This window comes from Rhinoraja longicauda, chromosome 11, assembly GCF_053455715.1.
Source record: "Rhinoraja longicauda isolate Sanriku21f chromosome 11, sRhiLon1.1, whole genome shotgun sequence".
In the NCBI taxonomy this organism is placed as follows: Eukaryota; Metazoa; Chordata; class Chondrichthyes; order Rajiformes; family Arhynchobatidae; genus Rhinoraja; species Rhinoraja longicauda.
The window spans coordinates 45,515,353-45,537,137 of record NC_135963.1 but is presented as its reverse complement, the minus strand read 5'-3'; the positions used below and the strand labels follow the sequence as shown (position 1 = coordinate 45,537,137).

General features: G+C 42.4%; 1 protein-coding gene across 15 annotated transcripts in view; it reads left to right on the top strand.

Annotated features, from left to right (window-relative positions):
- pde4dip (phosphodiesterase 4D interacting protein) overlaps positions 1–21,785 on the top strand; it is a 367,097-nt gene that overhangs the window by 216,088 nt on the left and 129,224 nt on the right. For 10 of the 15 annotated variants that reach the window (XM_078407556.1, XM_078407550.1, XM_078407561.1 and 7 more), the window contains exons 1-2: positions 14,804–16,995; positions 21,109–21,246. In XM_078407556.1, coding sequence (XP_078263682.1) covers positions 15,820–16,995; positions 21,109–21,246 — 1,314 coding nt within the window. In that variant the 5' untranslated portion in view covers positions 14,804–15,819. Of the gene's footprint in view, positions 1–14,803; positions 16,996–21,108; positions 21,247–21,785 lie in introns of those variants that run through there. The other 5 variants (XM_078407559.1, XM_078407562.1, XM_078407546.1 and 2 more) reach the window with 4 other exon arrangements.

The window sequence follows — 21,785 nt, the reverse complement described above, 5'->3', positions numbered from 1 at the left end:
TCCTTCAATATTGCACAGAAGTGTGGATGAAAATTGTATGTGAGTTAAGAATGCTGCCAATACACCAAACTAAAACTATATATCCAAATGTGCACATATAATGTTGAACTGCTTCCACAAAATAGGGGTAATGCCATATGGGGAATTTTTATTTAATTTAAAAGTAGTTTACTGATTAAAGGTTTAAAAATGTAGTCTATTCTTTTTGTGGAACAACTTAACTGAATCTTGAAAGGGAAAGCATATGAAATGAATGTTAAATGCAAGTGCGTACAAGCTAATCCTGAGCCAGAGATGTTTTTTTAATATTGGAAGCTACTAATGACTGTGGTGCTGATCAATGTGAATGATTTCCCATGAGGACATTGCTTTACTGTTCAAGAAACTCTTGGTATTCTACTAATTAAACACAAATATTCCCCTTTTTATGAAAAAAGTCTTGTCTATCCAAATTTAGCTGAGAAATATGACCAGATATTTCATATTCTCTTTTCAAAGTGATGCATCTGCATTATCTTTGCAGAATGACATATCTTCAAATCTAGCCCTTAATATTTAGCTGCTGGTTTCATCAATCTCAGTGGGGTTAACAAATGCTGATATTCAGGGACTGCTGCCTCTTTAAGGCCACTGGCCATTAGTCCTGTACTGACCCCCTGGTGTCTACTGCAGAACTATTGATACACTGCTTGCAGTATTGGGACCCTTTGGTAGTCCGATTCTTAACAGGAGCTCAGTGTCCCATTTACCTTCTAGCTAAAAAAACTTGTTGAGTACAAAATGACTGCTAAACTGTTACACGTAATATTCATTGTAGTTCATTTATTGCATAGTAACATTTTCCAACCGACACAAAAATTGTCCTCATATCTCTTTAAGCCTCCAAAGTGATTGATTTGAAATTTACGAGACAAAAAAATAGTTGAATTCAAATAAGTGTGAGGGTTTGCAATTGGGGAAGTCAAACCATGGCATGACCTTCACAGCGAATGGTAGGGCTCTGGAGAGCATTGTAGAGCAGAGGGATCTAGGAGAATAATTACATAGTTCCCTGAAAGTGGTGTTGCAGATAGATAGGGTGATGAAAACAGCGTTTTTCATGTCGCCCTTCTTCGGTTAGGAAATAGAGTATAGAAGTTGGGATGTTATGTTACAATGTACAAGATACAGGTGAAGCCTCACTCGGAGTACTGTGTTCTGTTTTGGTCACACTGCTATAAGAAAGATGCCATGAGGCTGGAACTAATGCAGAGAAGATTTATGCCAGGACTCTGAGGCTTGATCTAAAGTGAAAGATTGGGCAAAATAGGACGTTATTCCTTGGAGCACAGGAAGTTGAAGGGTATTATATTAAAGTTGTATAATATAATGAGGGGAATAGATAGAGTGAATGCACAGATTATTTTTTCCAGGGGATGGGAATGAAAAACTAGAGGACATAGGTTTAAGGTGAGAAGGGAAAGATATAATAGAAACCTGAGGGGCAACATTTTCCACACAGGGTGGTCAGTGTATGGAACGAGCTGGCAGGTACAGTAACAACATTTAAAATACATTTGGACAGGTACATGGATAGCAAAGGTCTAGAGGGATACATGCCAAATGTGGCTAAATGGGACTAGCTTAGATGAGGCATTTTGGTCAGCATGGATGAGTTGGGAAGAAGGGCCTGTTTCCATGCTGTATGACTCTATGACTCTAAAATTAACAAGCTATTATTTGCATTGAAAATTAATCGGAGGCCAGTGATGCAGAAGCAACTCTTTTCATACTTTAAAGAAAACTGCTTGCTTTTCCCACTCGGTTTAACCTTCAGGCTTTTTTTGTCAACGATTTTGATTAAATTGAAATTGACTTGAAAAAATGTTAAAGTGAAGTAATAAAATTTGGAATGACAAATGGTATCTGGTCCATTTATTAGTCTTGTTTGAGTAAGCCTATTCATTTAAATTTTTTGCTGTCCTAATTTAATCTCTCTTGAGTCTGAATTTACAGGAGTTTAATGAAAATAGTGCATACACTCATATCTGGAATCAGAAGACGGCTATTCAGCCCATTCTGTTCATGTCAGCTTGTGATAGAGCAATCGCCCTTCGGTTCATTCTTCAATTATCGCTCCGTGGAACTGAAAATTACGTTGAGTGACTGCATTGACTGTTCGCCATATGGATTCCTGGGAAGCAGGTTTGATGCACAAGATTAAACAGACTGGACCTACACTTTCATGAGTTTAGAAAAATGAGAGGTGCTCTTAATAAACCATACAAAAGGATCTTGACAAGAGTATCACTCCCATGGCTGGAGTGTCTGGAATCAGGTGTCAAAGTTTCAAAATAAGGGATCAGCCATTCTATACAGAGATGATGTTTATTCACATGCCACAATATGTCAGGCTACAGAACTGTGTCTTGGACATGGTAGTGAGCAACACAGGGGCCCCACAGGGGATGGTCCTCTCTCCCTTCCTGTTCACCATCTACACCTCGGACTTCAGATATAACTCGGACTCTGCAACCTGCAGAGGTTTTCAGATGACTCTGCAATTGTGGGCTGCATCAGTGGGGGGGGGGGAGTTGAGTGCAGAGGTGTCGTCAATGACTTTGTTGAGTGCTGTGGGCTGAATCATGTGCAGCTCAACAAGACTAAGGAGTTAATGGTGGACTTTAGGAGGAGAGGAACACCCCTGTCCCCTGTCTCCATCAATGGTGTGGATGTGCAGTTTACCAGGGAGTACAAATATCTTGGAATCTGGACAGTGTATGATGGAATACCTTGACAGTAAACTGGACTGGTCCAAGAACGCTGATGCCCTGAACAAGAAAAGGACAGAGCCAGCTGTTCTTTCTGAGAATGCTCCTTCAACGTCTGCAGTAAGATGCTGCAGATGTTCTACAAATTGGTGGTAGTCAGTGCCATCTTCCTGCCAAGTGCTGGGGCAGCAGGGCAAAGGTCGCATACATGAATAGGATCAACAAACTCATCAGAAGGCTGGCTCCATCTTGGAGGTGGAGTTGGATTCATGGGAGGTGGTCTTGGAGCGGAGGATGCTCCTCAAACTGCGGAGTATCCTTGACAATACAACTCACCCGCTCCATGACACACTGGTCAACCCAAGGAGTACCCTCAGCAACAGACTGGCTCCACCAAGATGCAGGACCGAACGCCACAGGAGATCCTTCTTCCCTGTGGCTATCAAACTGTACAACTCCTCCCCCTTCTGTCTGAGACTGACTCCCTTCCCCCCCCCCCCCCCTCCCCAATCTGTGCACTTCCCCAATCCTTTCCACTCATCACTTTAATTTCATGTTTCATATTTCATGTATTTTGTGTTTTTATTGCTGTTGGCAGATCAATTTCCCTCCTGGGATAAATATTCTATAGTATCGTATCGTATTTGTATGCTGGCCTGCACCCTGAATTTGACTCCTATATCTTCTTCCTAATGGTAGGAGTGAAACAAGAGCATGGCCAGGGTGGTGCTTGCTGCCTTTGATGATGCTGGCTGCCTTTTTGAGGCAGGGTCTCCTATACATCCCTTCGATGGTGGGGAGGTCATTAACCATGATGGACCAGGCAGTGTCCACTACTTTTTGTAATCTTTTAAAGAAAGGGGAAAAGAGATCAGTTAGCTTAACCTTAGTAAAGGGAAAATGATAGAATTTATCTTTAAGGAGGTGGTAACAGCACATTTGGAAAATAATAATAGGATTCAGCATTCTTAACATTCAATTAAGGAAGGAATCATGTTTTACATATCAGTTGCAGTTATTGGAGTTGTAACCAGCAGAATAGATAAGGGTGAACCAGTTGGTGTGATGCCCATAGATTTTCAGAAGGGCTTCGATAAATTACCAGTGGAGATTATTATCAAAATTAGAGTTCATAGTATTGGATGTGAAATACCAAGGTAGATTGAGATTGGGTTAATGCACTGGGGGTATAAAGTAGGAATAAACGGACCATTTTCAGACTGGGGTGCCACAGGGCCAAGAGCTGGGGTTACAACTGTTCACACCTACATGAGTGATTTGGATAAGGGCACCAAATGTAATATATTCAAGTTTGCTGATGGCACCAAGCTAGTTAGAAGTGTGGGCTCTGAAAAGTGAATTTAACTACCATCAAGTCACTTTTGTATCCAGTTAGTTAGCCCACCCTGGATTCCATGTGATGCAACTTTCTGGACCAGCCTACCAAATGGGATCTTGTCAAAGGCCTTGTAGACAACATCAAATTCATGACACATGATTTTCCGCACACTCGGCCCAATCTGAAAGTCAAGAAATACGTGTAGGTTTCAGGGGTTGTGGATAACGTCAAACAAATGATAGATGTAATGATTTGAAAAATGAGTGAAATGACTCATTTTGGCAAGAAGAATAGGTGAGATGTTGTAAAGAAAACAGTACGGAAAAATAGGCACAGGAGGAGGCATTTGGCTGTTCAAACCTGATCCACCATTCTATACTATCATGGGCTAATCCTTTAATTCAATACCATATTCCTGCTCTCTCCCCATACATCTTGGTGACTTTTCGGTCCATTTAAATGCTAAATATATTCAGTAACCTAGCCTCTACAGACCCCAAGAGGAGTAAATTCAACAGGTTCACCACCCTCTGAGTGAAGACATATATCCTCACCTTAATCTAAATGTCTTGCCTCTTGTGAACCCACATTTTAGGTATCCCAGAGAGGGGAAGCATCCTCATTGCATCCAGTTAGTCTAACCCTTTAATAATTCTGTATGTTTCAATTAAATCCCCTTTCAATCTTCTAGATGGTTTTGAAACAAACTTAATCCACCAAACCTTTCATCATAAAGCAGTCTTTCCATCCCAGAGTCAGCCTGAAAAACTTACGATTCAATATCTCAATGACAAATACATCCTTTCTTAGCTGAGAAAACCCAAACTGCAGACAGTGTACTATATCTTACCTAGTAATGTGGCTAAATAATTGTGGCTGGCTCTGTCCTGGGGGCGGAGTTGGATTCATGGGAGGTGGTCTTCGAGGGGAGGATACTCCTCAAACTGCAAAGCATCCTGGACAATACAGCTCAATCCCTTCATGACACGCTGGTCAACCTGAGGAGCACCTTCAGCAACAGGCTGGTTCCACCTAGATGCAGGACAGAATACCACAGGAGATCCTTCTTCCCTGTGGCTATCAAACTGTACAACACCTCCCCCTTCTGTTGTGGAGTAGACTGAGACTGACTCCCCTCTCCCCTCCCCAATCTTTGCACATCTCAAATCCTTTCCACTCGTCACTTTCATTTCATGCTTCATGTATTTTGTGTATTTTTATGACTGTTGGCAGATCAATTTCCCTTCTGGGATAAGTAAACTTCTATCGTATCTTATCATATCGTATATCCCTGTTCATGTATTCTCATCCAGTTGCTATGCAGACTATATTTTTTTGCTTTCCTAACTGATTGCTATATCTGCATGTTTGTTTTTTCAGTAATCAGTGTACAATGACACCTATGCCTGCTGGCACATCAGCATTTACCAATCTACTATTTAAATACAAAAGTGAACATAATATTTATCCAGTTATGCTGGATCACCCATGATTTTTGCCCAATTCTTAATCCCTCTAACATGCCTGAAAGACTATCCCTTTACTGTCTGCTACCTGAAAAAGACTAATTTGATCCTAGAAAAACAAAGTGATGGAGTCATTCAGCGGGTCAGGCAGCATCTTTGAAGGACATAGATAGGTGATGTTTTGGATTGGGACTCTTCTTCAGACTGATCATGGTAATGGCTGAGAAAGTTGGAAAAGACAAAGCCTGATAAGAGGCAGATGGATACAGGTGAGGGGGGTTTTGATAGACAGATGGGTGAACAAAGGCTAGAGATGAAAAGGACCCAAAAGGGTACAAGATAAGAGGAGTGTGCTCTAACTCCATTTACAAGTTTGCAGATGACACCATACTAGTGGCCTGAATCTCAAACAATGATGACACACAGTATAGGAAGGAGATAGTCAGCTTAGTAACATAAGGTCATGAAAAAAACCTTTAGCTCAATGTCAGCAAAATGAAGTTGCTGGTTCTAGACCTTAGGAAGCCTGGAGTGGAGTGGACTACACACCTCAAACTGGATCAATGGTGTTGAAATGGATACGCTTCAAGTTTCACGTGTAAATACACCAACAATTTGTCCTGGTCCTTTAATGTTATGGCCAAAAAATCAAAATTCTACTTCCTCAGGAGACAAAGAAAATTTGGTATGTCTCCGATGACTTTTATTATTTTTCTACAGATGAGAAAGTATCCTATGAGGATGCTTCACAGCTCGGCATGGCAAAGGCTGTGAATGCAGCCCAATCCATCACGCAAACCAATGTCACCCCCTTCGATTCCATCCATACTTCATCCTGCCTTGGGAAAGCAGCCAAACATAATCAAGGGCCACTCACACATTCTCTCTTCTCTCCACTCCTGTCAGGCAACGGATACAAAAGCTTGAAACTAGACACAACTAGATTCAAGCACAGCTTCTTCCCTGCTGATATGTTTAAGGATAAATTCCCAATCATTCTATCTACATCGTTACACCCCCTGCACTTTTTTTTCACCTGCACTTTACAGTTCTGTATATTCTGCTCTCTGTTTATTTTCTCTTTTTCACTATCTGATGTATGCATGTACGATATGATTTACCTGGATTGCACGCAACACAAAAGTTTTTCACTGTACCTTGGTTAACGTGACAATAATAGACCAATACCAATATAGTCTATAGGGATTTAACAGCTTTTAGTACCGATAAATTCTCTAGCACAATTTTCCCACATAGTAATTTCTTTTAAGATTTTTGGAACATTTTAGAATATTTTAGAAAGCTGCTTATGCCCTTGTCCATAAAACTAAATCCAAAATAGTTGTTTAATTGCTCTGCCATTCACTGTTCCCCATTATGAATCCTTCCTTAGGTGAACTAACATAGGGGATGTTCTTCTCAAAGCAGATGTTTAAAATCATAACTAATTTTGAAAAAGATAAATTGCATCCAATGGTTCAGAAGTCAATTTCTGTTGGTTGATGATAACAAAGAGCAAAGATTTAATCTAAATGGTCAATGAACCAAAGGTTACACAACAAACAATATTTGTACAGTGAGTTGTTATCTGGACTGCATTAACTGAAAGAGTAATGGAAGCAGATTTAATAATAAATTTCAAAAGAGATCCTTCAATATGGTCATCATACTTTTCAAAACATCGTGCTGATACATTGCATCAACAAAGGACTCAAAGCTGTGCCGTTTGGTTTAGTTACTGTGACTACTGCAGTATCACTTTAGCTACAGTTGTCCCGTGGTAGTTTCACCTATAGTTCACACCTCACTAAACTGTTTATTTATTCATTTTTAGAATTTGCCAAGATTTATTGCTAATTGAGAAGGTGGAGGCAAGCTGCTTTTTTGAATAGATATAGTTTTTTTGGTATTGCTGTTGGTTTGTTATTGTCAAGTGTAACAGGAAACAGTGAAAAGCTTTTTTTGTGTGCTATCCAGGCAAATGATGACGCAAGGACAGTAGGTAATGCAGGTAGAAAAATACTAGAGTACAGAATATAGGCTGCAACAATATGGCATTAGTTACAAAGAAAAAGTCCAAAAGTCGTGATAAGATTTGTTGGAAGATCAGGACTACACTCCATCTTGTGGGAGAACCATTCAGTAGTCTGATAACAGTGAGGGAGAAGCTGTTCCTGAATCTGTTGGTATGTGCTTTCAAGCTTTTGTGTCTTCTGCTCGATGGGAGAAGGAAAAAGAGGGAATGACTGAGGTGAAAAAGTTATTGATTATGTCAGCTGCTTTCGCAAGGCAGCGTGAATTGTAGATGGAGTCAATAGAGGGTGGTTGGACTGTATGTACTGGCCTACATCCACAACTCTGCAATTTCTTGCTGTCTTGGGCCGAGCTGTTGCCAAAATAAGCTCTAGTGCCCCATGATAGAGTGCTTTCAATGGTTCATCTGTAGAAGTTGATAAAAGTTGTTGGAGAAGTTGGGGCCTTTCGTGAGGTGACACGGCCGTGGTACACGCCTGGATGGTTCATCAGTCGGCGTGCCCTCTCCTAAAGGCTCAGCAGTCGAGGGAACCGGGAACCCACCCAAAGGCTGATCTGGGCCCGCATATTGGCTCGTTGGGGGGGCGAAACCCGCCCGAAGGATCGTCGGACGCGTAACTAGGGGCCCGCCCGAAGGCTTGTCGGTCCGCGTAACCGGGCGGGAGCTGTAGACGTCGGGTGCTAGGAGTGGGCCGATAGGAGGGTGAACCGGGTAATGCTTCAAGTTAGGCTGGAGGAGGCGCTCCCAACACAAAGATAGCCAGATGAAGAGAGGGACGTTGGTTCGAGGGATCTGCTCCAGTACTCTGAGCGCGCAGGTGGACCAGACTTTGGACTTTGAATAATGGTGCCAAAAATGGCAGTACCGGCATGTGTAATACATGCAAACTGAATTTCACTTTGCAGTTGCATACATGACATATTAATCACTATTGAACTAATGACACATGCAAACTTCCTTCGTCATTTGAAAATCTATTCATTCTCCATTTCCAATTCAGCACCAATAATGGTGATTGGAACATCTACTCCACTGCTTCCTGAATTCAATAATTAGTTCCTTTGTCTTGCTGACACTGAGGGGGAGACTGTTGTCTTGACACCATGTTACCAACCTCTCTATCTCCCTCCTGTACACTATCTCATAATTGTTTATGTTCTGGCCTATTGTAGTGTGTGCCATCTGCAAACCTGTAAATGGAGTTTGAAACAGATTTTGGCCACACAGTCATGCAGAGACTTGGATACGTAGGTTACGCCGATGATGCAGGGTTATAACAATGCCGAGAGATTTTTATCTCGAAACTAGACCAAGTGGACCCATTGGGACCAAACCTCTCCTGCATTGGTGCAGTGCTCTCTCCTCCTCCCCCTTCCCCTCTCCCCCTCCTCCCCCTCTCCCCCCTCCTCCCCCCCTCCCATCTACCACTCCCCTCCCTCCCCCTCACCCTCCCTCCCCCTCACCCTCCCTCCCACTCCATCCCCCTCAACCTCCCTTATTCTCCCTCCCCCCTTCCTCCCTAGGAGATAGATTTAAACTTAACATGTGAATAACTTTAAAAATATAACACCGATTTCAATGACACCTCTTCCATTAGCACCAAAGGGACGACGGTGAGTAAGGTGGGCCTAAAATTGTTGCGCTATTGTGTACTGTTTTGGCTGTAGTTCAGGTATAAAGAAAGAAACAAACAAAAGAGAGTTTTATTATATAGATTAGTCTGCACAATAGAAAGATCATGGTCGCACAAACAAAAATTGTATTATTGCAGCATTAATAAATTTCAATCATGTCCATGGAAAATTTAATGTAGTCAATTATATCATGTGGTCTTCTGGTGTGAAATGTTTGTGTATGCCAGCATAGTTTTGCTCGTATCCACCAGAATTGTAATGAGAATAGTAGTGCAACACCCAAAATTCATCTCTGGTAGGATTTTCAATCTCATCGTTCCAGGAACACAACTTAAATTGTTTAATCAGAAGAATCAACTTTTTAATAACACTTGCAAATTAAAATTGAATATTATGTAAAAGGTAAAATATATATCTTTCCTGTTTGGGCTGAACTGTCTGCCGATCAAATCTCAAATATGCAGACTGGAATCCCCGTTTTCACACTTCCAAGGTTCTGCTCAAAATAAAGTGGCCTTTAGTTTAGTTTAAAGAAACAGAGCGGAAACAGGCCCTTCGGCCCACTGGGTCCTCGCCGACCAACGATCCCCGCTCAGTGCTGGGACCCCAGTTATTTACAATATATATTAATGATTTGGACGAGGGAATTGAATGCAACATCTCCAAGTTTGCGGATGACACGAAGCTGGGGGGCAGTGTTAGCTGTGAGGAGGATGCTAGGAGGCTGCAACGTGACTTGGATAGGTTAGGTGAGTGGGCAAAGGCATGGCAAATGCAGTATAATGTGGATAAATGTGAGGTCATCCACTTTGGTGGCAAGAACAGGAAAGCAGACTATTACCTGAATGGTGGCCGATTAGGAGAAAGGGAGATGCAACGAGACCTGGGTGTCGTGGTACACCAGTCATTGAAAGTAGGCCTGCAGGTGCAGCAGGCAGTGAAGAAAGCGAATGGTATGCTGGCATTCATAGCGAGGGGATTTGAGTATAGGAGCAGGGAGGTTCTGCTGCAGTTGTACAGGGCATTGTTGAGACCACACCTGGAGTATTGCGTACAGTTTTCCTAATCTGAGGAAAGACATTCTTGCCATAGAGGGAGTACAGAGAAGGTTCACCAGATTGATTCCTGGGATGGCAGGACTTTCATATGAAGAAAGACTGGATAGACTCGGCTTGTACTCGCTGGAATTTAGAGGATTGAGAGGGGATCTTATAGAAACTTACAAAATTCTTAAGAGGTTGGACAGGCTAGATGAAGGAAGATTGTTCCCGATGTTGGGGAAGTCCAGAACAAGGGGTCACAGTTTAAGGATAAGGGGGAAGTCTTTTAGGACCGAGATGAGAAAGTTTTTTTTCACACAGAGAGTGGTGAATCTGTGGAATTCTCTGCCACAGAAGGTAGTTGAGGCCAGTTCATTGGCTATATTTAAGAGGGAGTTAGATGTGGCCCTTGTGGCTAAAGGGATCAGGGGGTATGGAGAGAAGGCAGGTACGGGATACTGAGTTGGATGATCAGCCATGATCATATTGAATGGCGGTGCAGGCTCGAAGGGCCGAATGGCCCACTCCTGCACCTATTTTCTATGTTTCTATGTTTCTATGTAAAGAAGTGAATTTAGTCTGGGTGTTTTGGATTTGGCTTGAGCATGTTCGGTACAGACCCTCAGTGGTGTTCAAAGGCAGCTTAGCCACAGGCACCGGCACCTGAACCTGAAACTGCTCAGTGTCTCTTGTGAGAGCGTTATCGTCGCTTGACCCAAGTCCAGTATCCTGGTGATCGGTGTCAGTGTCACATGGATCTAGCAGTGCTGGTTGATCTGGCTGTGCTGGGGCAGGCTCAACTACAGGCAAAATGTGGCTGCGATTCCTCCTGTATAACTTTCCTTCTGAGTGGATAAGGTGAATGAATGAATGAATGAATGAATGAATGAATAAGTTTATTGGCCAAGTATGCATTTACAAGGAATGTGCTTTGGTGCTCCACTCACAAATGACAACACATACAGTTAACAATTAAGAATGAAGCATAACCACATCAAAACAATAAGGATTATAACATTACGGTCTAAACATGTGGGTGAAAATAAACCAGAGCAAAAAAGTGCCTACAGACTTTGGTTATTGAGTAGAACTATCACTCGTGGAAAAAAAGCTGTTTTTATGTCTGACTGTTGCTGCTTTGACAGTCCGGAGTCCTGGACTCCGGTAAGACCTGGGATCCTGGCAGATTTCCTTTACCATGCCCAACTGGTTGTAAACTTATGGGGTCTGTAACCTGACAACCTGTCCTTCCATCAAAGGCTGAAGTGGCCGGCTTGACTGGTCATAGCACCTCTTCTGCATGCAGGCAAATTGGGCATGGCTCATTCAGTAGGATGTTCACCAGTTACGCCCCACTGAAGATGATCAGATGTCACGTCAAATTCGAACTGAATACAGCGATCTTTTCGCTGAAGAGCTTGGAAAGCTGCCTGTAACCTATTCCATGACACTTGACCCGGATGTGAGACCCGTTGTTCGTCCTGCACATCGCATTCCTGTGGCTATGAAGGACGGGGTCAAAGCGGAGCCAGACAGAATGCAGGAATTGGGTGTCATCACTCCGGTGTCTGAGACAACCAATTGGGTGTCATCACTCCGGTGTCTGAGACAACCAATTGGGTGTCATCCATGGTTGCCATCAACAAGAAGAACAAACAGCAAATCAGAATATGTATCAATCCAAGAGATCTGAACACGGCTTTGAAAAGGCCACATCACCCTATGCATATGGTGGAAGAAGTGGCTGCACACATGTCAAATGCAACGGTGTTTTCTGTCTTGGATGCCAAGAACTTCTTTTGGCAGATTCCACTTGACCACGTGTCTTCGATGCTAACAACTTTGAGCACTTCTGACACCATGTATGAAGTTGCAAGAATAACAAGTTATTAACTTCAAGCTAAGTTCAATGAGTACGAGGATGCAAGGTTACAGACCAAATTGAGAATGATCAGCCATGATCACATTGAATGGCGGTGCTGGCTCGAAGGGCCGAATGGCCTCTTCCTGCACCTATTGTCTATTGTCTATTGTCTAGAGCAAGCTGCAGCTCCTGAACAAGATGACCCCCCCGGGTAACACGCATGCATGCGCAAGATAACATCTTGCGGGAACGGCATCTGTTAAAACTCAACATGGACTGTGAATACAGTAACTGATCTACAGAAGGTATTAATGTAGAATTACTGGGCTGAAGGGGCTGTTTCCACACTGTATCTCTCTACTATTCTAACTGGCGCTAAGGAATGTCACAATTTTTGTAAGGCTTTTCAAAATTGTGTTAGGAAGATTGCTACTCTTATGTTAACACCAAAAGATGGTTCAGGTGAATTTCTCGGCCTTTACTTTTCGGTCAAAACTTAAGACTTAAATGTCTGCCCTATCTGCATTCTCAGTTGGATATAAAATTAGCACATATTGCCACTCAAGTAAGAACAGATGAGTTAGCCTGGCCAATGTTTCTTGTTTCAACTAACAGAACTAAAACTAGAAAGGACACAAAGAGCTGGGGTAACTCAGCGGGTCAGGCAGCATCTCTAGAGAACAATGGATAGGTGACGTTTGGACAAGGACGCTTCTTGTCTCAAAAGGGGTGCCAACCTGAAACGTCACCTATCCATATTCCCTAGAGATGCCGCCTGACCCGCTGAGTTACTCGAGCACTCTGTGTCCTTTTGTGTATTAACCAGCATCTGCACTTCCTTATTTTTACTTCTAGATTTTTATTTATTTAAAATCGTTGAAAACATTAGCGACGCAGTGGTGCTGGTTCCCGACGGGCACAGTGACGGACGCACCACGCCTCTCTGTCCTCCATACAGCTGGCAACCTCCTCCTTTGTCTCTACATATGCGTCTTCCATCAACGTCTCCAGCATCGTCTTCTTTGGTCGTTCCGTGTTCTGTGTTCCGTCTTCCATGGGTGGGTTCCCACAGCACAACCTTGTTTGCTGGTATTTCTGGATGGCGGTGGCAATGACCAGCGAGCCTCATCCTTCTCGACCTGATCTTCTCGGTCAGAGGTGGAATCTCCCCATAGAGCTGGGCGTTGGTGGTGTGGTCCCTCCAACTGACATTTTGAACTTTTCTGAGCATTCAGGTGTAGATACCATTGAGAGATATGGACAGTGCTCGAGTGAGAGTCCATGCCTCACACACGTACAATAATATTGTCTCTACAGTCGCATGGAAGAATCTCAGTTGGAGACCCTTAGACATCCGAGACATCCATATTTTCCCCATGTTATTGAGGGCTTTCCATGCGAGCGTTTTCCGGACCTTAATGTCATTCTGCGAGCACTACATCCTCGCTCCCAGGTGTTCGAAATCCTCATGGGGGTTTTACAGGGAGACATGCTGGCACCCTTTCTCTTTGTCACTGTCCTTGATTATGCAATGAAGCAGAATCGGGCCGGTCAACTTGTCAAACCTCGACTTCGCTGATGACAACGTTCTGCTGTCAGACCAAATTGGGGAGGCACAGGAGCTGCTCGACTGGGTCGAGACGGAGTACGGGAAAATGGGCCTCCACCTCAAAGCCAAGACAACGGAGTACATGGCGTTTAACGGTGGTAACCAGGAGCCTCTTTGGACCAATGGTGGTGCATCTCTCAAGAAAGTGGAGGACTTCAAGTACCTTTACTTCTAGAACTAAAACTATTCAGTGTCTTTGGTGCCATTGGTGGGTAGACTCCTGCCTTGTGCAGAATCTCTGCTCTGTTTTATTTGTAATGATTGCATTTTTGGCTGCAAAGAATGTTAAAGGGTGCTAAAGTCGTTGAAAAACATATATATTTTTCGTGCTGAGCTTAGCCAGTTAAATACACAATGGACTGGTAGACATTTTTTTTCCTACTCCTCCAAATACACAATATTTACTTCTACCAAAGGTACTTATCTGAATCTGGTAGGATTTAGTTTTTTTTAAATCAAACGTAGGATTAAGAAAATAAATCTGGCGTTCAATGCAGTCTCGGCTTTTGTGGGGGGGGGGGGGGGGGGGCTGAGAGAATAAGACGTTCAGTTGTATTTTTAAAACGATTGCAGTGTGAATTGTTGGGGATTTTCCTACAATGCGCGCCAAAAACGCGAGGTGGATTTTCTGGGTCAGTGCTGGTTAAAACTGGTGGTCTAATTCGCGATGAGTAGAAAGGGATTGCTGTACAAAGTGTATTGCTGCGTCTAAGGTGCTGTTCGGGAGGCAGAGAGGCGCTACATGGAAGCTGGCGCAGTAAATACATGGTGATTGCTAGTCGCGGCTGCTGCTGCTGGGAAGGGAGCTCTACCACTGCCCAGACGGGTGCCAATCAAGGTCACTCCTTTCCTCAAAGAGGATTTCTGAATCTTCAACGTCGTTTGAGACCACCGGGAATTGAATGTATGTGTATTTGTGTGAGCGTTCACTTGGCACCGAGGCGTGTGACGCCCGTGTTGAGTTTTAAAGCGAGTAGATGAGGCGGGCACTCCCCCACAACAAAGTTGTTTGGTCCCAGGTCCCTGGAAGCCGGAGTCGCTCTCGGCTACATTGTTGCCACATCACTGCCGGGTTAGCAGTTGCAACAGTGGCCTCCCCTCTTGCAGAGGCGGGCATTGAACACAGGAAACACACCTAGCGGGACCTGACATCGGCATGGAGAATCCCCGACAGTCTGCCCCGTTACTCGGCGGCAGCGGCTTTGTTGGGGCGGTGCCTCTGGTCTGATGATCCCTCTCCCTCCCTCCATCTCTCTCTCTCTCTCTCTCTCTCTGTGAAGACGAGGAACACACAACAGCGGTCACATCGTCTGGTCTCCCTCGGGTCGTGACATGGCTAGAATTACCGGGGCAGAAGAGGAGCAATTTATCCAGTGTTTATCCACCGGGCAAGGAAACTCTCCCGAACAAGACGGACTACTGTGCATTTCGCGTCCCCGTTGTTTTCTCTATTGATCGTGATGTTACTGCCTGGCTGATTTGAATCCCGAATATTCCCAAAATTCAAAAACCCGGAGGGTTGGGGCGAAAACAGAAATCACGGAAATCCCCCGAGCACAGATTGCTTTTTAATTCACCCGGAATTACATTTAATATATTAGGAATCGTTTTACGGAGAATATATAAAAGAACATGTTAGCGAGTTATAAGAGGTGCTGATTTATAATTTATATTTAATTGCAGTATTTATGTTTAAAAGAAGATTTTTAAAGCCGTGATATTTGTATGGAGATGTAATTCATTCTACACCGGAGATGATTCCAGATCACGCCCACACCACGATTTATCTGAACTGGTGCCAGAAAGAGAACCATTCATCGAACTGAATTACAGACCAAAATTAAAAATAAATGTAGGGATTTGTAGCTTAAATTCCTCCTGTCTTATTATTTCAGACTTGACATCGGAATCATTAATTTATCAATGGTACAAACTAGTTGACTTTATGACTTATTGAGAAAACTGGACAAAAGGTAAAACTTTACATTGTAGGATAAATTAAGATTGCAACGTTTATTTGTTTTAATCTTGACTTTGTGTACTTCATCACTTTGTGCAGTCATCTCCAGAGTGGGCACCAGAATGAAGGAAGTTTGCAGGATTTGTGCCCGGGAGCTGTATGGTAACCAGAGACGATGGATCTTCCACACAGCTTCCAAACTGAATCTACAGGTCATTCTATCCCATGTCTTGGGCAAAGAGGTATCCCGAGATGGGAAGGCAGAGTTTGCTTGCAGCAAGTGTGCTTTCATGTTGGACCGTGTCTATAGGTTTGATACAGTAATTGCAAGGATTGAGGCCCTGTCCATTGAACGTTTACAGAAGCTACTTGTGGAAAAGGATCGGATCAAGCACTGCATTGCCAGCCTTTATCGTAAAACCAATGAAGAACCGAGCACCGATGCCAAAGGGGAGGACATTGCAGTGGATATTTCGGACCTACCTGATGTACGATACCATGCTATGCTGCAGGATGATTTTGTCTATTCAGGATATGAATCTTGGACAGAACATGGGGAGGAAGCTGTGGAAACTCACAGCTGTCAGACTTCGGAGACTTCCACCGTCAAATCCCGGAAATGCCGCAGCTGCTCAGCATTGCGTGTGAATGATGCGGACTATGAGGCAGTTTGCAAGGTTCCTCGAAAGCTAACAAAGACTGCTCCTTATGATCCTTCTGCCAGGTGTGGAAGTAGTGCTATTGGCAGTGTAACTGCTGAGGAAGGACTTGCAATGCCAGTCATTCACGAAACTATGTCAATGGGCCCATGTGAATCTAGAACTTCTGTCTATGCTGACTCTCTGGATAAAATGTCTCCAGCCTCTTCTGTGGAATCTCTCGGAACAGCAGGAGAGTCCTGTCCTGCATCCAGTAGACAAGCAACACAAGGAGAAAAAAGTGCTAAAGATGACAAAAGTCCCAAATCAGACTTCTCTGATGGTCAAGTCCTAAATCCTTCATTGCATGCTCAAAAGCTGGACTATGTACTCAGCTTAGTGAGCAATGTTGAATACAGACCAATACAGAGCCCAAAAGGCAGCAAGTTACCAATTCCTGTTAAGACAACTCCCTCGGGCTCTCAGTCAAGTGGTAGTTTGGGGGATGGGATTTTCAGATCTCATCTGCAAAACAGTAGTATTGAATTAATCAGTAGATTCACAGAAGCTCCCAGGATGCACCTGAGCCTCGATGATATGGCAGATCTTGAAGACCTTCTACAGGACGTACTTGATGAATATATTCCAATTCGTACGCAGGTACTTGAATAATGATTGTTTAGGGTGTTTTGTTTTTTTTCAGTTGTCTCCGTGCACCTCAACTATTTTGCAGGAGTCAAAATAAGCTTGTATTTCCGGACACATTTTTTAATTGCCGTGTGGTTATTCTTTTCACCAGTCCACTAAGCCCCCCCTCCATACTACTTTTCCCATTCAATTTAAATGATGCATATCATAAACAATTCAGAGTGAAATAGTGAAGGTTTCATGACATTATACTTCTGTGCTGTGTTATAAATAAAAACCTGTTCCATGTTCATCTGATCTAGTGAAAGATTCTAATCCACACAGATAAATGGATGGATGGCACTGTCTGGGCAAGTTTCAGTATTCTAAGAATCCCTTCAATGTTTTTATTTGGTTACATTGTAATCTTCCTCCGTATGCTTGGATTTCACGTGGAGTCTTCAGATCGAATAATATAAGGGAATAAATGTGGGTTGTGGAGCAAATTAAGTGTCCTACATCCTGTTTTATTCCCAAGGACTTGGCACATTATTTTAAAATATATATAATAGATCAGTATCCAATCTGACATAAATAAAATTGTACTTCGGTCATGTTAGTACTTTTTATTTTTATATTCTGGAGTGTGAATGCAGCAAGTAATGTCAGAGAATTAGCAGGCTGGCTTTCCAAACAAAGCTGTGAAGTTCATGGAATGCAACTGCATGGCGGCTAAAATTCTGGCCTCTTACAAACTGCTCTCTCCATGTAGCAAAGTACAACATCCCATATCAGTCCCTTTTTGCATATCAGTGCCAATCTTCTACTGGAGACACTTGCCCTCTTGGAAATGGATTGAGATGCTCCAAACTCATTTCATACTTCCTGATGATTGGCTTTGATTAGAACCCAAGAATCAATGTTAGGCAAAGTCTAATTCATCGTGATGTGTGGGCATGCCTGAAATGTTGTGTTTTTCCAGCATTTTCTGCTTTTGTGTTATTCTTATCATATCATCATATCATATATATACAGCGCGGAAACAGGCCTTTTCGGCCCACCAAGTCCGCGCCGCCCAGCGATCCCCGCACATTAACACTATCCTACACCCACTAGGGACAATTTTTACATTTACCCAGCCAATTAACCTACATACGTGCTATTGTTCTGAATGGAAAAATAGTGAACGAGGCACATCAAAGATCAAAACTCTGGAGAACTGTATGATTCAATACACCAACAGCCAAGCCAGTAATATTAAGCCAAGTCATCAAGCAAACATTTTTTTTTCAGAACGTTGACTTTCTGAGTTTTTACAGCTATTTCTAAAATGAGAAACAGAATAAGCAAAGCTGCTTTTATTGCCCTTGCATAATTGTGTGATGCCTGTCTCTTTCCAATGTTTGTAGAGGGGTCTTCATAGCTATTGGAAAGCACTTGCTGTTTGAGATAAATTACAGACATTTATGTGCTCTTACAGATTGAATAAAATAATCTAGTTTCAATAACCTATGGCTGACCTATTTTACAGACATGTCTGTTTATTAAAGAGCACAACACCTAGTCTGGGAGTTTGTAGTGACATAGCTGCCCCCAGGTCGAAGAGATGAATTATACGAATTTCACGAGGCATTTGATCTTTTGAAATTTGTGCACTGATATTTTTGTCTTTTATCATTCCTCTTTTTGGTTATTCAGAGGAAATGGAAATCCCCTCTATATGCCAATCCTGCTGGCTCAATCAGCGCTGAATAGCTGTGGATTAACTGGTTATAACAAGGGGAGGTGAAAGAAAAACACTTGTGGAGAAAAAATATAAATGCACAAACTTTCCTGTAACTGAAAGATGCTGATAAGAGGTTTTGGACATAGAGACTTAAATTATCATCTGTTGGGTATTTTCTGCTCTCCAAAATTGCAGTTCTTTCAATCAAACCTGTGTTACAACTGCTGTAATATAAACTACATCTATTGCCTGAAGAAAGGTCTCGACCTGAAACGTCACCCATTCCTTCTATCCAGAGGTGCTGCCTGTCCCGCTGAGCTACTCCAGCATTTTGTGTCTATCTTCGGTTTAAACCAGCATCTGCATTTCCTTCCTACACAATACTTCTATGGGAATTGATTTTGTTATTAAAATGTGTTATGGCTGGTTCAGTGAGATTTCTGAAAAGAGAACAGTCTAATTACCACAACTGCCGTTATTCAATTTCCAAGTCAAATTCTCAATCTTAACCTGTTGTTTCCCTTATGTGACTGAATTGCAGGTTGTGATCATGCTGGCATGAAAAATGGCAAGAGGATAGCAATAACTAGGGCTTTTAACAACTTTACCATTGTCAGGGTCCATTTCTTTGCTGGCATTTTTGTGTGCAAGAAGTGAGAAAATACAAGACTGCTTGATTGAAAATAGACTAATATTCACAAACTGTTGGGACTTTTCCATCTTGCAGCGGTAAGCAGTAAAGACAATTTACATATACTATGGATATAGGGTTGCACAGTAGCGCAGCGATAGACTTGCTGCCTTACAGCGCCAGAGACCCGGGTTCGATCCTGACTACGGGTGCTCTCTGTACGGAGTTTATACATTCTCCCTGTAAAAGAGAGTTAGATAGAGCTTCAGGGGCTAGCGGAATCAAGGGATATGGGGAGAAGCCTGGCACGGGTTACTGATTGTGGATGATCAGCCATGATCACAATGAATGGCGGTGCTGGCTTGAAGGGCCAAATGGCCTCCTCCACCTATTTTTCTATGTAACCTTGTGGGTTTTCTCCAGGTGCTCTGATTTCCTCCCACGCTCCAAAGATTTGTAGGTTAATTGTAGGTAAGTGGGTAGGATAGTGTTATTGTACGGGTGATCACCGGTCGGCACAGACTCGGTGGGCCAAAGGGACTGTTTCTGTACTGTGTCTTTTAGATCTAAAGTAAAGTTCTCACCTGCTGAACACTCAAATCTCCTATATTTTTCCCCCTGTATACCCATGCCCTCTTATAGTGTACTCCATAACACTTGTACAATGTACCATATACTGCCTTTTCACCCAGAAAATGACCTCCACAAAGTGTTACGGATGCTGGTTTTTATTTGGTTTATATAGAAAAACCCGTTTGCTTATAAAAATCATCAGCTGTTAATAATCTTCACCTGGGTGATGGCCAAAGAGTTGCAATTTCTCTCAGGAACAAAAGTGGGGCTAAAGCGAGGTAACATGGGCACTGCAATTGAATATTACATTTGAAACAGTTTCTGTTCTCATGGGTGACAACGTTTTGGGTTGAGTTTCCAGGGATGGCTGTTACTGAGTCATATGGCTAGTCTGTTGGAAGTAGGGTGTGGTAATGGAAAACAGGTCAGCTGGTGTGCATGTACTATTCTGCTCATTCCATTTCAAGTAGTATAGCTACACTGCTACATGCCAGATATTTTTGGTTTTTAGCAAAAAATATTGCTGATAACTTTTATACTTAATTAGATCAGTCATTTGCCTTGCAGCCCTTATTTACTTGCTAACCGAGTAATGAGAAAAGTAACACAATGTTTTTAACTTAAATGAGATTGTATTTCCAAAACACTTTGTAAATGTGGTCATGCTTATTTATCAGCCACTCATGATATTAATTTGACACACTGTGCTGTCACATTGGACATTGAATAAATGTAACCTTGCATGATACTGAACCATTGATTCCTACCCATACTGAATTGTGTTTTCCTGCACCTTTAAATACAGTCTGTAACATAGCAATGTGCAAAGAAGTTGCAGCAATTCATACGGGGGTGGGACTCTTGCAAATTTCCACATTTTTGTGCTAGATTGAAATACCCAAGCTTTCTCTTTTCCTGCATTACATTTTAAATAAATTATTCTCTACTGATATCCAAACAGGGATATCAGCTAGACAGTTGAATCCAAGTTGGTGTTTTCAGCACAGATTTTTTTTTACGTATTATATTGAGTTTTCTTTGAATTCCCTGATTTTGTTTTTTTTTCTTCGACAGCCAAGGTAGATCTTGATAAATAATGAAATTGTTTATTACCAAATGGAGCTTTGCACTGAACAGGCCGACTGAACGGATTGCATTGCTTTGTCATAGTGTTGAAGTATTTAGCCAATTAAAGGTTTGATCATTTAATTTCCAGAATCTAATTGGGGAACAGCAGCAGCAATTGAACCAGTATGAGTCGGCGGCTGGTCAGTGTGTCGACGAGTTACGGAAAGCCCAGGTCCAAGTGCATGGGTTGCAGGAGAGAATTCAAGATTTGGAATCTGCTAACAAGGTGAGATGGCATATTATGAGGAGTAGTGGATGTTTGTGGTATGAATGGCATGCAGATGCAAATTGTTCATTGACCAGTTCTGCTGTTGCTGCTGATTTTGAAGGGAAAACTTGTGAGGCAACATGTAAGCTGTTATCATTTTCATTTGGCGTTGGCTTATCATTATAATCTGTCCTAAAACTATATTTTCCAGTATAACCTGCAAGCATGTTATGTGTTAACCTCTGTAATCAGGTGCCAAATGACTGGTAGATTTTATGATCCATGTGGTGTATCACAATTTTATCATCTCTGGATGATAAAATGGAATGTTCTGTTACCTCTTCTTTGAGTTAGGCAAACACCAAATTAAACAACTAGAGTCGGATGGTATAAGTGAGCAAAGGGCATCCATATAATCTTGAATTCTTGATCTAAATTGAAAGCTATTAAGGGTTTGTTGTTTCACTTTGTAAAAAACACTGCCAAATTTCCTATTAATCGGGGATAGGGAGGTTATTGGTATATATCGTTCCTGTGAAGAGTAAAAATAACCAATG